Genomic DNA, 18,387 nt, shown 5'->3' with positions numbered 1-18,387 from the left:
TCATAAATCAAAGTACTGAGTACAGGTGTTGGGATGTTATGTTGAAGTTGTACAAGACTTTGGCGAGGCCCAGATTGGAGTACTGCATGCAGTTTTGGTTACCTGCCTACAGAAAAGACGTAAATAAGGTTGAAAGAGTACAAAGAAAATTTACAAGAATGTTATTGGGACTGAAGGACCTGAGTTGTAAGGGAAGATTGAATAGGCTATGACTTTATTCCTTGAAAAGTAGATGATTGATAGAAATTTGATAGAAGTATACAAAATTATGAGGGGTACAGTTAGGGTAAATGCAAGCAGGCTTTTTTTTACTGAGGTTGGACAGGACTGCAACTAGAGGTCATGGGTTAAGGGTGAAAGCAGAAATATTTAAGGGGAATAGGAGGGGAAACTTCTTCACTCCGAGGGTCATGAGGGTGTGGAATCAGCAGTCAGTGCAAGTTGTGCATACGAGCTTAATTTCAACGTTTAAGAGAAACATGGATAGGTGCATAGATGGGAGCGGCAGGTTGATGGGACTAGGCAGTTTAAATAGTTTAGCATGGGTTAGATGGGCTGAAGGACCTGTTTCTGTGCTGTACTCTTCTATGACCTGGTCACCTGCTGCAGGGTTGCTGACTGTACCGAGCAAGGCCATGGGCTCTGGTGAATGTGGCTTCCCAGCAGCACCAGCTGCACTCACCTGTGACATGAATGTACTGTGGCTTGTTCTCCGCAGGGAAGTTAAAGGCCGAGGCTGAGTACTTGTCTTGAACAAATCCAAACCTGCATCAGAGAGGGAAGCAGGATCAGAGGAGCACACAGCAAGAAACCCTGGTGGCCCCAGTCCATGGGCTGGCACAGATACTCTGCCCTGTCCCTCAACATCTTATCACAGTTGGCTCCACAGTAGAGGCTCTGCCTGATAGTCAGTACCACCAGCCAGTCTCCTGACATAGAAGCAGGCATAGGATGAGAATGGATAAGAGTTGAGACCATAAGACATAGGAGCAGAACTAGGCCTTTAGCCCCATCAAGTCTGCTCTGCCATTCAATCATGGCTGATTTATTATCCTGCTCAACCCATATTCACCTGCCTTCTATCCATAACCTATGACGCATTTACCAATCAAGAACCTATCAACCTCCACTTTAAATATACCCAATGATCTGGCCTCCAGAACCATCTATGATACTGAATTCCAAAAACTCACCACCCACCGCCAAAGAAATCACTTCTTATCTCTGTTTTAAAGAGACATCCTTCTATTCTAAGGCTATGTCCTCTGGTCCTAGACTCTCCCACTACGGGAAACATCCTCTCCACATCCACTCTATCTAGGCCTTTCAAAATTCAATAGATTTCACTGAGATCCCCTGTCATTCTTCTAAACTCCTGTGATTACAGGTGCAAAACTATCAAACACTCCTCATACATTAACTCTTTCATTCCCAGGATCATTCTCACGAACTTCCTCTGGACCAACCTCCAATGGCAGCACATCCTTTCTAAGATTAGGGGCCCAGTCTTGCTCATAATAGTCCAAGTGTGGTCTGACCAACGCCTTATAAAACCTCAGCATTACATCCTTGCTTTTATATTCTAGTTCTCTCAAAATGAATGCTAACAATGCATTTTCCTTCTTTACCACTGCTCAATCTGCAGGTTAATCTTTAGGGAATCCTACATGAGGACTCCCAAGTCCCTTGCACCTCTCATTTCTGAATTTCCCCCGTTTAGAAAATAGTCTAAGCCTGTAATGCTTCTACCAAAATACATGACCATACACATCTCTACATATATTTCATCTGCCACTGTTTTCCCTTTACTGGCAATTTCTTGCATACTGCTGGCGTCTTCCACAGAAAAGACTGATGCAAAATACAGTGAGTTCGCCTGCCATTTCTTTATCGCCCAGTACAACCTCTCCAGCGTTATTTTCCAGTGGTATAATATCCACTCTCACCTCCCTTTAATTCTTTATATATCTAAAAAAAAACTTTTGGTGTCCTCTTTGATATTATCTTTTCTCTCCTTATTGTTTTTTGGCAGCCTTTTGTATTTTTAAAAAGCTTCCCAATCCTCTAACTTTGCACTAACTTTTGCCACATCATATCCCCTCCTTTGCTTTTTGCTGTATTTGGCTTTCCTTGTCAGCCATATTTGCCCTTTAGAATACTATGTATCTGTCCCGTGCCTTCCAAATTGCTCCCAAAATCTCCAGCCATTGCTGCTGTGCTGTCATCACTGCTAGTAACTCCTTCCAATCATCTTCGGCCAGCTCCTCGCTCAAACTGCAGGATGAATTCTCTCATATTATGATTCCTGCCTCCCAAGGGTTCTTTCACCTTAAAGATGTTATTAAAGATGGCACTGGTGAACTCCAGTGAAGCTCTGTGGGCTGCAGACAACACTTCTAAATATATTTTTTTAAAAAACCTCTTTCGAATTACTCTCACCGCAATCCGCAGCATGTAATTTCCCGCTAAGTGATGTACTTTCAAATCAACATAATGATCTACAGATTTCACGATCATCTAAAGTTCTTGGCAGACTAGACAGGTACAGGCATCTTTAAGTGGACAAAGGTTCATCTCCATGGCTGAATGCGAGGCAGGAGTGGGGGACTCCAAGCCAGGCTTAAATGCAGAGGGATGAGGCTCCTTCTATCCAGCATCTTGTTAGCAAATATGCAGTCACTGGAGAATAAAATTGAAGACCTGAGGGCAAGATTGCTGTATTGGAGGGAAATGAGACTGATGCATTCTATGTCTAAGCGAAACTTGGAAGTCTCTCAGCACACCATAGACAACGATCTAACTGGAAGGATCTTGATTTACTGAATGGACAGAACTCCTGATACGGAAAAGGCAAAAGGTGGAGATGTGTGTTTCATGATAAACTCTCAGTGGTGCTCTGATGTGGCGGTTTTGATGAACCTGTGTTTTTCTGACTTTGAACAACTAATGGTCAAATGCCATCCATTCTATTTGCAAAGGGAGTTCTCCTCCATTGTCCTGACTGCAGTTTACATACCACCAATGGCCAACTATAATCAAGCACTTGAGATACTCCATGATGCTGTCTCCAAACAAGAAACAGTCCATCCTGACACATTTCAAATCATAGCCAGGGACTTCAGCTGGGCTTGTATGAAGAAGTCCCTGCACCATTCCTATTAGCTTATAACATGAAGCACCAGAGGTTCCAACACACCAGACCAAGATAAGGAATGCCTACCGTTCCATGCCAAGACTGCATTTGGTAAATCAGATCACATGCTTGTCCTTCTACGTGCACAGAAGCAGAGGTTAAAGTGCAAAGCTTCAAAGATTAGGACAACAAACATGTGGCTGTGGGAAGCAGAGGAGCATCTACAGGATTGCTTCAAGTCAGTAGACTGGGCCCTGTTCATGGACTCATCTGTGGATCTGTATGAATACACATCGGTTGCGATAGACTTTATTAAAACATTTGTAGACAAGTGTGTCCCTACAAAATCACTCAGTCTTCCCCAAATCAGAAGCCCTGGATGGACCTTGAAATTTTCAATCTGCTGAGGGTCAGACCAGAGGCATTCAAGTCTGGTGACCAAGGAAGTTACAAGAGGTCCAGGTATAATCTTCTTCTCATGGGTGAAGTACAATTCCTGATTAAACTTGAATCAGCGAAGGATGCTCGACAGTTGTGGCGGAACTTGAATAATAACACCTATTGTAAAATTAAATCATGCAAATTAGGCAACAACAGGGCTTCACATCCAGATGAGCTCAATACCTTCCATGCTCGTGTTGACCATCAAAACACGGAGGAAGCATTAAAATCTCCCACATCCCCCGATGATCCCGTGATTTCAGTTTCTTGAGGCTGGCGTGTGAGCAGCCTTCAGGAGGGTGAACCCACAGAAAGCATTCGGCCCTGACAGGGTACCTGGCCAAGTACTAAAAACTTGGGCTGATCAATTGGCTGGAGTGTTCACTGAGATCCTTAACCTCTTGCTTTGGCAGCCTGAGGTACCCACCTGCTTCAAGCAGGCTTCACTTATACTGGTGTCGAAGAAGTGCGTAATGACGTGCCTCACTGATTATCACACAGTAGCACTTGCATCCCAGTGATGAAGTGTTTTGAGAAGATGCTGATGAAACATATCAATTGCCTGTGAAGCGACTTGGATCCATTCCAATTTACATACCAGAGCAACAGGTCCGCAGCAGTTGACATCTCATTGGCTCTTCACTCAACCTGGGAACATCTGGATAAAGATGCATACATCAGGATGCTCTTTATCGACTACTACAGCTCTACATTCAATACCAACATCCTCTCAAAATTAATCAATAAACTCAAAGACCTTGGGCTCAATACCTCCTTGTGCAATTCGATCTTCGACTTCCTCACTTACAGACCTCAGTCAGATCGGATTGGGAGCAACATCTCCTTCACAATCACCAACAGTACAGGTTCACCACAAGACTGTGTGCTTAGGCCTCTGCTCTCCTTGCTTTACACTTATGACTGTGTGGCTAAGCACAGCTCCAATGCCATGTTTAAGTTTGTTGATGACACTACTGTCACTGGCCGAATCAAAGGTGATTCAAGTCTGGCAACCGAGGCTTGTACCAGAAAACCAGGTATGATTTGTGGAGGGCTATTTCAAGGGCGAAGGGACAATTTTGAGCGAGGTTGGAGGCGACATCAGATGCTCGGCAACTCTGGCAGGGACTGCAAGATATTACTTCCTACAAAGCGAAACCCAATAGTATGAATGGCAGTGATGTTTCACTACCAGATGAACGCAATGCCTTCTGTGCACACTTTGAAAGTGAGAACACAACTACAGTTGTGAAGATCCCTGCTGCACCTGATGACCCTGTGATCTCTGTCTCAGAGGCCAATGTTAGACTGTCTTCAAAGAGAGTGAACCCTTGCAAGGCAGAAGGTCCCGATGGAGTACCTGGTAAGGCTCTGAAAACCTGTGCCAACCAACTGGCGGGAGTATTCAAGGCCATTTTCAACCTCTCACTGCTACAGGCAGAAGTTCCCACTTGCTTCAGAAAGGCAACAATTATACCAGTGCCAAAGAAGATTAATGTGGGCTGCCTTAATGACTATCGCCCAGTAGCACTCACATCTAAAGTGATGAAATGCTTTGAGAGGTTGGGCATGACTAGACTGAACTCCTGCCTGAGCAAGGACCTGGACCCATTGCAGTTTGCTTACTGTCACAATAGGTCAACGGCAGATGCATTCTCCATGGCTCTTCACACGGCTTTAGACCACCTAGACAACACAAACACCTACGTCAGGATGCTGTTCATCGACTATAGCTCAGCATTTAGCACCACCATTCCCACAATCCTCTGTAATTGGATCCTCGACTTCCTAACCGGAAGACCACAGTCTGTGCGGATTGGTGATAACATATCCTCTTCGCTGACTATCGACACTGGCTCACCTCAGCGTTGTATGCTTAGCCCACTGCTCTACTCTCTATATACACATGTAAGGGGGTTTCGATTTTTATGTTACTGCGGAGGCTAATTAAAATGGCGTCTTTGTTATGTTAATCTGGGGAATGCAGCTTTGTTGTGTTAAACACTGAGAAAGTTTGCGCTAACAGTTTGTTTTTGCTTTAGAGTCTGATAAGAGAGTGCTATTAACCAATTGGGATAGTTGTTATGGTTTTGGTGTATTTGAAGATACTGTATGCGTGGGTTTTGGGGCAGAAGGCGGGAGAGCGAGACAGAGGATGGACCAGGTGCTGTGAGTCCGCTAACAGGGTCGGACCCCAAGCGGGACGTTTGGCGAGGAGACGGAGACGGACTCGTGTGGAGCGTCTGGTCGACCACCATTGTTGGTCCCAGGTGGCCGGTCGAGGTGGTCCGAGGGGGTCGCAGGGTGAAGAAGAAGGTCCTTGAGCTCCAACAGTTTTTGTGCACGAAGAGATTGAACTTTGATAAGTGTGGCGCCTTTTATTTTCCTTTTATATTTTATTCTCTCTTAATTATATAGTTCCAGTAATATCTATAAACTGTAAATCATTTAATTGCATCTGGTCTATTGTCTGTTATTTGGGCGGGGTGGGGTACCTCACACAGCATCCACACAAACGAATTACCCAGTTTGCCGGGGCCGAGGCTGTTTCCCTAGATGACAGCGAGCCGAGCGACCCTGAGGGTGGCCAGCGGGGGTTACACACATGACTGTGTGGCTAGGCACAGCTCAAATACCATCTACAAATTTGCTGACAATACAACCGTTGTTGGTGGTGACGAGAGAGCGTACAGGAGTGAGATATGCCAACTAGTAGAGTGGTGCCACAACAACAATCTGGCACTCAATGTCAGTAAGACGAAAGGGCTGGTTGTGGACTTCAGGAAGGGTAAGACGAAGGAACACATACCAATCCTCATAGAAGTGGAGAGAGTGAGCAGCTTCAAGTTCCTGGGTGTCAAGATTTCTGAGGATCTAACCTGGTCCCAACATATTAATGTAGTCATGAAGGTGGCAAGACAGCGGCTAAACTTTATTAGGAGTTTGAAGAGGTTTGGCATGTCAACAAATACACTCAAAAACGTCTATAGTTGTACAGTGTACAGTCAGGGCTGTAGGGGGACGAAGGGTTCCAGCCCGAAACGTCGATCGATCTTTTCCACTGATGTTGCCCGACTTGCTGAGTTCCTCCAGCATGTTGTGAGTGTTGCTTTGACCCCAGCATCTGCAGATTATTTTGTGTTAGTGAGATGGAGCAACTGAGGGAAATACATGTTAGTAGGGAAGTGGTGTTAGGTAAATTGAAGGGATTAAAGGCAGATAAATCCCCAGGGCCAGATGGTCTGCATCCCAGAGTGCTTAAGGAAGTAGCCCAAGAAATAGTGGATGCATTAGTGATAATTTTTCAAAACTCTTTAGATTCTGGATTAGTTCCTGAGGATTGGAGGGTGGCTAATGTAACCCCGCTTTTTAAAAAAGGAGGGGGAGAGAAACCGGGGAATGATAGACTGGTAAGCCTGACATCGGTGGTGGGGAAAATGCGAGAGTCAGTTGTCAAAGATGTGATAACAGCACATTTGGAAAGCGGTGAAATGATCGGACAAAGTCAGCATGGATTTGTGAAAGGAAAATCATGTCTGACGAATCTCATAGAACTTTTTTTGAGGATGTAACTAGTAGAGTGGATGGCGAGAACCAGTGAATGTGGTATATTTGGATTTTCAAAAGGCTTTTGACAAGGTCCCACACAGGAGATTAGTGTGCAAACTTAAAGCACACTGTTTTGGGGGTATGGTATTGATGTGGATAGAGAATTGGTTGGCAGACAGGAAGCAAAGAGTGGGAATAAACAGGACCTTTTCGGAATGGCAGGCAGTGACTAGTGGGGTACCGCAAGGCTCAGTGCTGGGACCCCAGTTGTTTACAATATATATTAATGACTTAGACGAGGGAATTAAATGCAGCATCTCCAAGTTTGCGTATGACACGAAGCTGGGCGGCAGTGTTAGCTGTGAGGAGGATGCTAAGAGGATGCAGGGTGACTTGGATAGGTTAGGTGAGTGGGCAAATTCATGGCAGATGCAATTTAATGTGGATAAATGTGAGGTTATCCACTTTGGTGGCAAGAACAGGAAAACAGATTATTATCTGAATGGTGGCTGATTAGGAAAAGGGGAGGTGCAACGAGATCTGGGTGTCACTGTACACCAGTCATTGAAAATGGGCATGAAGGTACAGCAGGCGGTAAAAAAGGCGAATGGTATGCTGGCATTCATAGCAAGAGGATTCGAGTACAGGAGCAGGGAGGTACTACTGCAGTTGTACAAGGCCTTGGTGAGACCACACCTGGAGTATTGTGTGCAGTTTTGGTCCCCTAATCTGAGGAAAGACATTCTTGCCATAGAGGGAGTACAAAGAAGGTTCACCAGATTGATTCCTGGGATGGCAGGTCTTTCATATGATGAAAGACTGGAATTTAGAAGATTGAGGGGGAATCTTATTGAAACGTATAAAATTCTAAAGGGATTGGAGAGGGTAGATGTAGGAAGATTGTTCCCGATGTTGGGTAAGTCCAGAATGAGGGGTCACAGTCTGAGGATTAAGGGGAAGCCTCTTAGGACCAAGATGAGGAAAAACTTCTTCACACAGAGAGTGGTGAATCTGTAGAATTCTCTGCCACAGGAAACAGTTGAAGCCAGTTCATTGGCTATATTTAAGAGGGAGCCAGATATCGCCCTTGTGGCTAAAGGGATCAGGGGGTATGGAGAGAAGGCAGGTACAGGGTTCTGAGTTGGATGATCAGCCATGATCATACTGAATGGAGGTGCAGGCTCAAAGGGCCGAATGGCCTACTCCTGCACCTATTTTCTATGTTTCTATGATCATACAGGAGGAAGATTGAAAATCTGGCTGAGTGGTGCCACAACAACAACCTCTTACTCACTGTCAACAAGAACAAGGAGCTGATTATTGATTTCAAGAGAAAGAAACCAGAGGTCCACCAGCCAGTCCTCATTGGATAATCAGAGATGGAGAGGGTCAGTAACTTTAAATTCCTCAGTGTTATCATTTCATAGGACCTGTCCTGGGCTCAGCATACAAGGGTAATTACAAAGAAAGCCCGGCAGCATCTCTACTTTCTTCAGAGTTTGCAGAGATTCAGCATGACATCTAACACTTTGGCAAAATTCTATAAATATGTCGTGGAGAGTATATTGACCTGCTCATCACAGCCTAATATGGAAATACCAATGCCACAAATCCAGACCATTGAGCACATCTACATGAAACGCTGCCGCAGGAAAGCAGCATCCACCATCAGGAACCTCCACCACCCAGGACATGCACTCTTCTCGCTGTTGCAATCAGGAAGATGGTACAGGAGCCTCAGCACTCACACACCAGATTCAGGAACAGTTATTAATCTCAATCATCAGGCTCTTGAACCAAAGAGGATAACTTCACTTGCCCCATGATTGAAATGTTCCCACACCTATTAACTCACTTTCAAGGTCTTTTCATCTCATGTTCTCGATATTTATTGTCTATTTATTATTTCTTTCTTTTTTATATTTGCAGTTTGCCGTCATCTGCAGATCGGTTGAACATCCAAGTTGGGTGGTCTGTCATTGATTCTGTTATCGTTATTATCCTATAGATTTGTTGAGTATGCCCAGAAGAAAATGAATGTCAGGGTTGTATATGGGAACATATATGTAATTTGATAATAACCTTAACTCCCTAATCAAATCTGGTTTATTACACAACACCCAATGCAGAATTGCCGTTCCCCTAGTGGGCTCAACCACAAGCTGCTCTGAAAAGCCGTCTCACAGGCGTTCTACAAATTCCCTCCCTTTAGATCCAGCACCAACCTGACTTTCCCTGAATTGGCCTGCATATTAAAATCTCCCACTACTTTTTACATATATGTGTTTTCTATCTCCCATTGCAATTTGTACTCCACATCCTGGTTACTGTTTGTGGGCCTGTATATAACCTTCCATCAGTGTCTTTTTACCCTCGCTGTTTCTTCACTCTACCCACACGGATTCTACACTTTCCAATCCTATGCCACCTCTTTCTAAGGATTTAACGTCATTTTTTACCAGCTGAGTACACTTTGTGTACTAGCCTGTACTTTCAATACAATGTGTATCCCTGGATGTTAAGCTCCCAACTATGATCCTCTTTCCGTCACAACTTATTGATGTCCATGTCATACCTGCCAATCTCTAACTGTGCTACAAGATCATCTACCTTATTGTGCATAGTGTGTTTTCAACTATAACACCTTCAATTTTGTATTCATCACCTTTTCGATTTTACTGGAAGTTATATTCTTTTCCCTTTCTAAATTATTCATTGCATCTACTTGTACACTAACTGCCCATCCTCTACCCTATAGGTCCAAGAGATGGGAGAGATAGAAAGGTGGAGAAACAGAGGGTGCAGTGTGACACAAGGTGGGTAGGAATGGTGACGTACCTGGCAAGAATGGCCTCCTGCAGAAGCTGCATCCGATCCCAGTAAGTTTCCGGTTCAAATCCTGCATGAATACAGTAGAGAGATTAAACAGGTACAGGGTAAAGGGTGACAGGAAATGTTCATACAGCATTCTGCATCATCTGTGAAGAGATCCTGTTTACAAACTGAAAGGAGATAGAGCATGGTACAGGATGGTACAGAACCTTGTAACTTACTTAGTGATTTGAAAGTGTGATCTGATTCCTGCAGTCAGAGAGAGATGCAGCACAGAAACAGCCCTTTGATCCACCAAGTCCACATGCATCATCAACTTATATTAAACCTACGGAATTAAATCTATTGGAGTTTTTTGAGGAGGTTACCAGGAAAGTGGATGAAGGGAAGGCAGTGGATATTGTCTACATGGACTTCAGCAAGGCCTTTGACAAGGTCCCGCATGGGAGGTTAGTTAGGAAAATTCAGTCGCTAGGTATACATGGAGAAGGTGGTAAATTGGATTAGACATTGGCTCAATGGAAGAAGCCAAAGAGTGGTAGTAGAGAATTGCTTCTCCGAGTGGAGGCCTGTCACTAGTGGTGTGCCACAGGGATCAGTGCTGGGTCCATTGTTATTTGTCATCTATATCAATGATCTGGATGATAATGTGGTAAATTGGATCAGCAAATTTGCTGATGATACAAAGATTGGAGGTGTAGTGGACAGTGAGGAAGGTTTTCAGAGCCTGCAGAGGGACTTGGACCAGCTGGAAAAATGGGCTGAAAATGGCAGATGGAGTTTAATACAGGCAAGTGTGAGGTATTGCACATTGGAAGGACAAACCAAGGTAGAACATACAGGGTAAATGGTAGGGCACTGAGGAGTGCAGTAGAACAGAGGGATCTGGGAATACAGATACAAAATTCCCTAAAAGTGGCATCACAGGTAGATAGGGTCGTAACGATAGCTTTTGGTACATTGGCTTTTATCAATCAAAGAACTGAGTATAAGAGCTGGAATGTTATGATGAGGTCGTATAAGGCATTGGTGAGGCCGAATCTCGAGTATTGTGTTCAGTTTTGGTCAGCAAATTACAGGAAGGATATAAATAAGGTTGAAAGAGTGCAGAGAAGGTTTACAAGGATGTTGCCGGGACTTGAGAAATTCAGTTGCAGAGAAAGATTGAATAGGTTAAGACTTTATTCCCTGGAGCGTAGAAAAATGAGGGGAGATTTGATAGAGGTATATAAAATTATGATGGGTATAGATAGAGTGAATGCAAGCAGGCTTTTTCCACTGAGGCAAGGGGAGAAAAAAACCAGAGGACATGGGTTTAGGGTGAGGGGGGAAAAGTCTAAAGGGAACATTGGGGGGGCTTCTTCACACAGAGAGTGGTGGGAGTATGGAATGAGCTGCCAGACGAGGTGGTAAATGCGGGTTCTTTTTTAACATTTAAGAATAAATTGGACAGATACATGGATGGGAGGTGTATGGAGGGATATGGTCCGTGTGCAGGTCAGTCAGATGAGGCAGGAAATAGTTTGGCACAGCCAAGAAGGGCCAAATGGCCTGTTTCTGTGCTGTAGTTTTTTTCTATGGTTTCTATGGTTTTCTATGGTTTCTATATTATTCTCATATTTTCTTCACCCTGCTTTCTCATCAATTCCCCACAAATTCTACACTCGCCGACACATTGGCAACAATTTGTAGCAGAAATTAATCTAACAACTGGGAGACACAAGGAGCTGCTACAGTGCCTTTGTGCATTGCTCTAATTTACCAACTAGCATGTCTTTGGGACTTCGAAGAAAACCAGAGTACCAGTGTTACTTAATTGCATAAATACACATCTACATAGTTGATTCCCTTTATTTTCAAAATTAAAAAGAAACTGCAGATGCTGGAAATCTAAAACAAATAACAAAACAGAAAATGCTGGAAACTCTTGCATCTGTGGAAAGTGAAACAGTTAAGATCAAAAATGAGCCTTGAACTTGACATGCTAACATTAGTCTCTCCTCAAATGTTGCCTGACCTGCTGAGCTTTTCCACCAGTTCTGGTCAGCCAAGCCAAATTGCTTAACTGTCTGGAGTGGGACATGAATTCAAGGATAAGAATGTGACAATAGAGACGAAGCTGACATAAAATCATTATTAGCAACATCAGGGACACTAACTCCAACCCCTGGGAGAGCTGGTGGTTTAGCATAGCAACATGGAAAAAACATCATAATGAAATGCATACATATGCCCAGAAGAAAAGGACTTACAAAATGTGCTGGTTGCTTCATGGCTACAAAACACTTGGAATTCAGAAGTATTCACACATACATTCCTTAACAGAGGCCACATGACCCTTCAGGCCTGCTCCATCATTTAATGTCACACCCTGATCTGACTGCAACCTTCCCACTTTAACCTCCCCTCACCTTGTCAACAATCTCTCTCCCTCTGCCTTAGACTCCACCACCGACCTTTCAGGAAGAGTGGTCCCTCCCTTTCATATCCCTCAGCAATTTTAGATGGACAAACTCTCAACTTTGACTCCCAATTCTAGAGTCTCCCACAAGAAGAAACATCCTCTCCCCATCCACCCTCAGGATACTGTGTGTTTCATTCATCTTCTCTCTTCTGCACTTCAGCAGCTACACATCCATCTTCAGAAGACAACATGCACAGCCATGTCTCAAAATGCTCCAAATTAATCATGCAAAATGTCTCTTGCTTTCTATTCCATTTTACGGGCAATAAATTATACTGTTATAAACTTCCCTAATTACGTACATTACCTGCACTCTACTCTTTTCTCATATCAGAATAAAACTTAGTCATAACAAAAATATTTACAAGAATAAATTGTGCAATGTCTATTCATCAGAATCAGATACAATATCACTGTCATATGTCGTGAAATTTGTTGTCTTAGCGGCAGCAGAACATTGCAATAGATAATACCAGGTTGTGATGCACCCTAGAAGAATGCTTTCTATGGTGCATCTATAAAAATTTGTGAGTTTTTAGGGGACATGCCAAATTTCTTTAGCTTTCTCAGGAAGTAAAGGCACTGGTGAGCCTCCTTGGTTGGACCAAGTGAGGTCATTTGTGATATTGACCCCGAGGAACTTAAAGCTTTTGACCTGTTCCACTTGCACACCACCAATGTAAATGGGATCGTGCGGTCCGCTACGCCTTCTGAAGTCAACAACCAATTCCTTCGTCTTGCTGACGTTGAGGGATAGGTTATTGTCTTCGCACCATGCCACCAGGTTCTTAATTTCCTCTCTGTACTCAAACTCATCATTACCCGAGATACGGCCTACAATTGTTGTGTCATCAGCAAACTTATATATTGAGTTCGATGGAAACTTGGCTACACAATCATGGGTGTACAGTGAGTACAGCAGGGGGCTGAGTACACAGCCTTGTGGGGCACCAGTGCTCAGAGTGATTGTAGAGGAGAGCTTGTCCTCTATTTTTACAGCCTGGGTCCTGTCTGTGAGGAAGTTGAAGATCCAGCTGCAGATTTGAGTGTGAAGCCTGTGGTTCTGGAGCTTAGGAATCAGTTTATTTGGAATGATGGTATTAAAGGTAGAGCTGTAGTCAACGAAAAGGAGTCTTACATATGCGTCTTTATTCTCCAGGTGTTCTAAGGAGGAACGTAGGGCCAGAGAGATGGCATCTGCCGTTAACCTGTTGCTCCTGTAGGTGAATTGCAAAGCCTCGAGGTTGACTGGTAGGCTGTGGTTGATGTGTGCCATAACCAATCGCTCGAAGCACTTCATAGCAATTGATGTCAGAGCCACAGGCATGCCACCGTGCTCTTCTTCGGCACCGGGATTATCGTTGCCTTCTTAAAATACGAGGGGATCTTAGACTGAAGCAAGGAGCAGCTGAAGATGTCACCAAACACTCCAGCTAGCTCGCTTGCACAGGCTCGGAGAACCCATCCTCGGACGCCATCTGGGCCCATCGCTTTCCTTGGATTTATCTTCAGGAAGGCCCTTCTAACGTCCTCCTCGGTGACGATGAATCCCGATGCCACCAGGTCTGGTTCATCCGGAGGGAGCATGACGCTCCTCTTCTGTTCAAATCTTGCATAGAATACGTTAAATTGTCGGGAAGAGAAGCGCCACAGTTATTGATATTCCCAGCCTTTTCTTTGCGCCCAGTGATCTCATTTAGACCCTGCCATAGTCTACTGGCATCCCTCTGGTTAGCCTGGGCTTCCAACTTGGAATATTGCCTCTTGGTGCCCTTAATGAATTTCCGGAGTTCACACCTGGATTCCACGTAGTGACTGGTATCCCCGGACCTAAAAGCCGCAGCTCTAGCCTTCAAAAGGGACTTAACCTCATAATTCATCCAAGGTTTCCGGTTAGGGAATACCCGGATCGTCTTGCGAGACACACAGTCCTCTGTGCATTTCCAGATAAAGTCCGTGACAGCTGAGGCATACTCATGGAGGTTAGCTGCCGAGTCCTTGAATACTAACCAGTCCACCAATTCAAAGCAATCACGGAGGACCTCATCCGTTTCCTCCGTCAAACGCGACACCACTTTTGACACCATGACCTCCTGCTTCAGTTTCTGTTTGTAATCCGGGAGGAGGAGTACGGCCTGATGGTCCGATTTTCCGAAGTGAGGTCGTGGGACGGAACAGTAGGCATCCTTGACTGCTGTGTAGCAGTGGTCAAGTATATTTGGGCCTCTGGTGGGGCAGGAGACATGTTGGTATAACTTTGGCAGTGCCTTTCTGACGTTCGCGTGGTTAAAGTCCCCGGCTGTAATGAGCAAAGCCTCCGGATACCTGGTCTCAAGTTACTGATGTTGGCATACAGTATATTCAGAGCACACTCCATGTCCGCCTGGGGGAGAATGTAGACCGCCGTCAGAATGACCGAGGTGAATTCCTGTGGCAGATAGTAGGGACGACATTTCACCGACAGGTGTTCCAGGTCCGGGCTGCAGGAGCTTGTCAGTGCCACTGTGTCCGAGCACCACGCAGTGTTGATCAGTAGGCAGATACCACCTCCCCTTATCTTGCCCGAAGACGCCGTGCGGTTCACCCGATGGATCGAAAATCTCTCCGGTTGGATGGCACAGTCGGGGGTGGTAGGGGAGAGTCAGGTCTCAGTGAAACAGAATACAGCAGTTCTGCATCTCCCTGCAGTAGGTAAGTCTTCCTTTAAGATCATCCATCTTGTTCTCTATGGCTTGCACATTAGCTAGTAGGATGGTGGGCATAGAGACCCTGAAGCCCCCCAGCTTCAATCTGACCAGCAGCCCAGCTCTTTTCCCACACTTCCTCGGTAAATAGTGCATCTTTCCAGGTTTCCATCGATGCAGTGTGTTGTTGTCAGCTCTTTCAGGTTGGTGGACGGGTCCCGCGGGGATCGATCGGTGGGCGTCGTCGGGCGCTCCGGGTCGGGCCAAGTGACGGGGGAGGCTCCGCTGCTGGGGACCTGGGCTGTCGATTGAGTTGGGTCCCAAAGCTGACACTTAATCCCAGAGGGCCGGATTCCTGGCTGAAACAAGTCCGTGAGCTGAGTCACGGTTGCGGAGGCCTCCGCTCCAGCTGAGCCTCAGGCTCAATTCTTGAGGTCTGCAGCGGAGGCCTCACTTCCGGCAGCTGTGGATGTCCACCAATGGGGCTTTACGGTGGTCGCTCAGGGGAAGTGTCTGGGGCACCTTGAGGTCTCGGACGTCACTTCTGTGTGGTCGTCTGCTCTGGAGAGATGCTGGTTAGAATGGGCCGCGTCTCCAAGCTCTCTGGCACGGTAGCAGGCCGCGGGTCTCCAGGAACATGGTGGACCTTGGACCAGGCCTCGCTGGTCGGGTCCAGGTGCGGTCCATATAACCATATAACAATTACAGCACAGAAACAGGCTATCTCGGCCCTTCTAGTCCGTGCCAAATTCTTACTCTCGCCTAGTCCCACTGACCTGCACTCGGCCCATAACCCTCCATTACTTTCCTGTCTATATATCTATCCAATTTAACTTTAAATGGCAATATCGAACCTGCCTCAACCATTTCTGCTGGAAGCTCGTTCCACACGGCTACTACTCTCTAAGTAAAGAAGTTCCCCTTCATGTTACCCCTAAACTTTTGCCCTTTAACTCTCAACTCATGTCCTCTTGTTTGAATCTCCCCCACTCTCAATGGAAAAAGCCTATCTATGTCAACTCTATCTATCCCCCTCATAATTTTAAATACCTCTATCAAGTCCCCCCTCAACCTTCCATGCTCCAAAGAATAAAGGCCCAACTTGTTCAATCTTTCTCTGTAACTTAGGAGATGAAACCCAAGCAACATTCTAGTAAATCTCCTCTGTACTGACTCAATTTTATTGACATCTTTCCTATAATTCAGTGACCAGAACTGTACACAATACTCCAAATTTGGTCTTACCAATGCCTTGTATAATTTTAACATTACATCCCAATTCCTATACTCAATGCTCTGAATTATAAAGGCCAGCATACCAAAAGCTTTCTTCGCCACCCTATCCACATGAGATTCCACCTTCAGGGAACTATGCACCATTATTCCGAGATCCCTCTGTTCTATAGCATTCTTCAATGCCCTACCATTTACCATGTATGTCCTATTTTGATTAGTCCTACCAAAATGTAGCACCTCACGTTTATCAGCATTAAACTCAATCTGCCATCTTTCACTCTTTTAAGTGGTCTAGATCTCTCTGCAAGCTTTGAAAACCTACTTCATTATCCACAACTCCACCTATCTTAGTATCATCTGCATACTTACTAATCCAATTTACCACCCCATCATCCAGATCATTAATGTATATGACAAACAACGTTGGACCCAGTACAGATTCCCGAGGCACACCACTAGACACTGTCCTCCAATCTGACACACAGTTATCCATCTTGAAAACCTTATCCAGGATGCTACTTGGATTAGAAGGCAGGAGCTAAATGGAGAAGATGGACAAACTTGAGCTGTTTTCTCTGGGGCAGCGGAGGTTAAAAGGAGATCTGACAGGTTTATAAGATTACAAGAGGCATAGATTGACAGCCAGTGTCTCTCCACCATGGATGAAATGTCTAATTCTAGAGGGCATCCATTTAAATTCGAAGGAGGTGTGTGCGGGCAGTTTTTCTTTTACATAGAAAGTGGAGAGTCTCCAGAATGCATTAGTGATGGTGATGGTGGTGGCAGAAACAAGTCGCAAGGTTGCAGGACTGGACAGCATCCCAGGGCAAGTACTTAGGATGTGTGCAGCACAACTGGCAGGTGTGTTTACAGACATTTTTAATCTTTTCCTCTCCCAGTGTAGAGTGCCCTCCTACTTCAAATTATGCACCCTTGTCCCTGTACCAAAAAAGACCAAGGTGACATGACTGAACAACTGGCGTCCTGTCATACTCACCTCAATAATAAGTAAATGCTTTGACAGGCTGGTCAAGGATTACATCTGCAGCTTGCTAGCACCCACACTGGACCCCCTACAATTCGCCTACCGACACAAAAAGATGACGCAATAGCCACTGCTCTACATACCGTCCTTACACATCTGGAGAAGGAGGATCCTTATGTAAGAATGCTGTTCTTGGACTACAGTTCAGCATACACCATAGTTCCATCCAGGCCCGACAAGACACTCAGAGATTTCGGCCTTGACCCTGCCTTGTGCAGCTGGATCTTGGACTTCCTGTCAGATCGCCAGCAGGTTGTAAGAGTGAGCTCCCTCAGGGCTGCGTACTGAGTTCCCTCCTTTACACCCTGTATACCCATGACTGTATCACCACCCACAGCTCCACTCTGTTAATTAAATTTGCCGATGACACTACATTGATTGGCCTTATCTCAAACAATATCGAGGTGGCCTACAAGGAAGAAGATATCTCTCTGACACAGTGGTGTCAAGAAAACAACCTCTCCCTCAATGTCGCAAAAACAAAGGAGTTGGTTGTGGAGGAATGGAGATGGGCTAACCCCTATTGACATCAGTGGATCTGGGGTTGAGAGGGAAAACAGCTTCAAGTTCCTCAGTATCCACATCATTGAGGACCTCACGTGGTATGTACACACGAGTTGTGTGGTGAAAAAGGCACAACAGCTCCTCTTTCACCTCAGACGGTAGAGGAAGTTTGGTACGGGCCCTCAAATCTGAAGAACTTACTACAGGGGCACAATTGAGAGCATCCTGACTGGCTGCATCACTGCCTAGTATGGGAACTGTACTTCCCTCAATTGCAGGACTCTGCAGAAAGTGGTGGGGACAGCCCAGCGCATCTGTAGTTGTGAACTTAGACCATAAGACCATAAGACAAAGGAGCAGAAGTAGGCCATTCGGCCCATCGAGTCTGCTCTGCCATTTTATCATGAGCTGATCCATTCTCCCATTTAGTCCCACTGCCCCGCCTTCTCACCATAACCTTTGATGCCCTGGCTACTCAGATACCTATCAATCTCTGCCT

General features: G+C 45.2%; 1 protein-coding gene across 10 annotated transcripts in view; it reads right to left on the bottom strand.

Moving 5' to 3' along the window:
* Positions 1 to 18,387, bottom strand: part of depdc5 (DEP domain containing 5, GATOR1 subcomplex subunit) — a 250,444-nt gene that overhangs the window by 9,315 nt on the left and 222,742 nt on the right. For 8 of the 10 annotated variants that reach the window (XM_063031849.1, XM_063031837.1, XM_063031842.1 and 5 more), the window contains 2 exons: positions 9,962 to 10,022; positions 683 to 765 (listed from right to left, as the gene is read on the bottom strand). In XM_063031849.1, coding sequence (XP_062887919.1) covers positions 683 to 765; positions 9,962 to 10,022 — 144 coding nt within the window. The remainder of the gene's footprint in view (positions 1 to 682; positions 766 to 9,961; positions 10,023 to 18,387) is intronic. The other 2 variants (XM_063031844.1, XM_063031845.1) reach the window with 1 other exon arrangement.

Source organism: Mobula hypostoma, chromosome 23 (assembly GCF_963921235.1).
Source record: "Mobula hypostoma chromosome 23, sMobHyp1.1, whole genome shotgun sequence".
In the NCBI taxonomy this organism is placed as follows: Eukaryota; Metazoa; Chordata; class Chondrichthyes; order Myliobatiformes; family Myliobatidae; genus Mobula; species Mobula hypostoma.
This window is presented reverse-complemented; position numbering and strand designations above follow the sequence as displayed.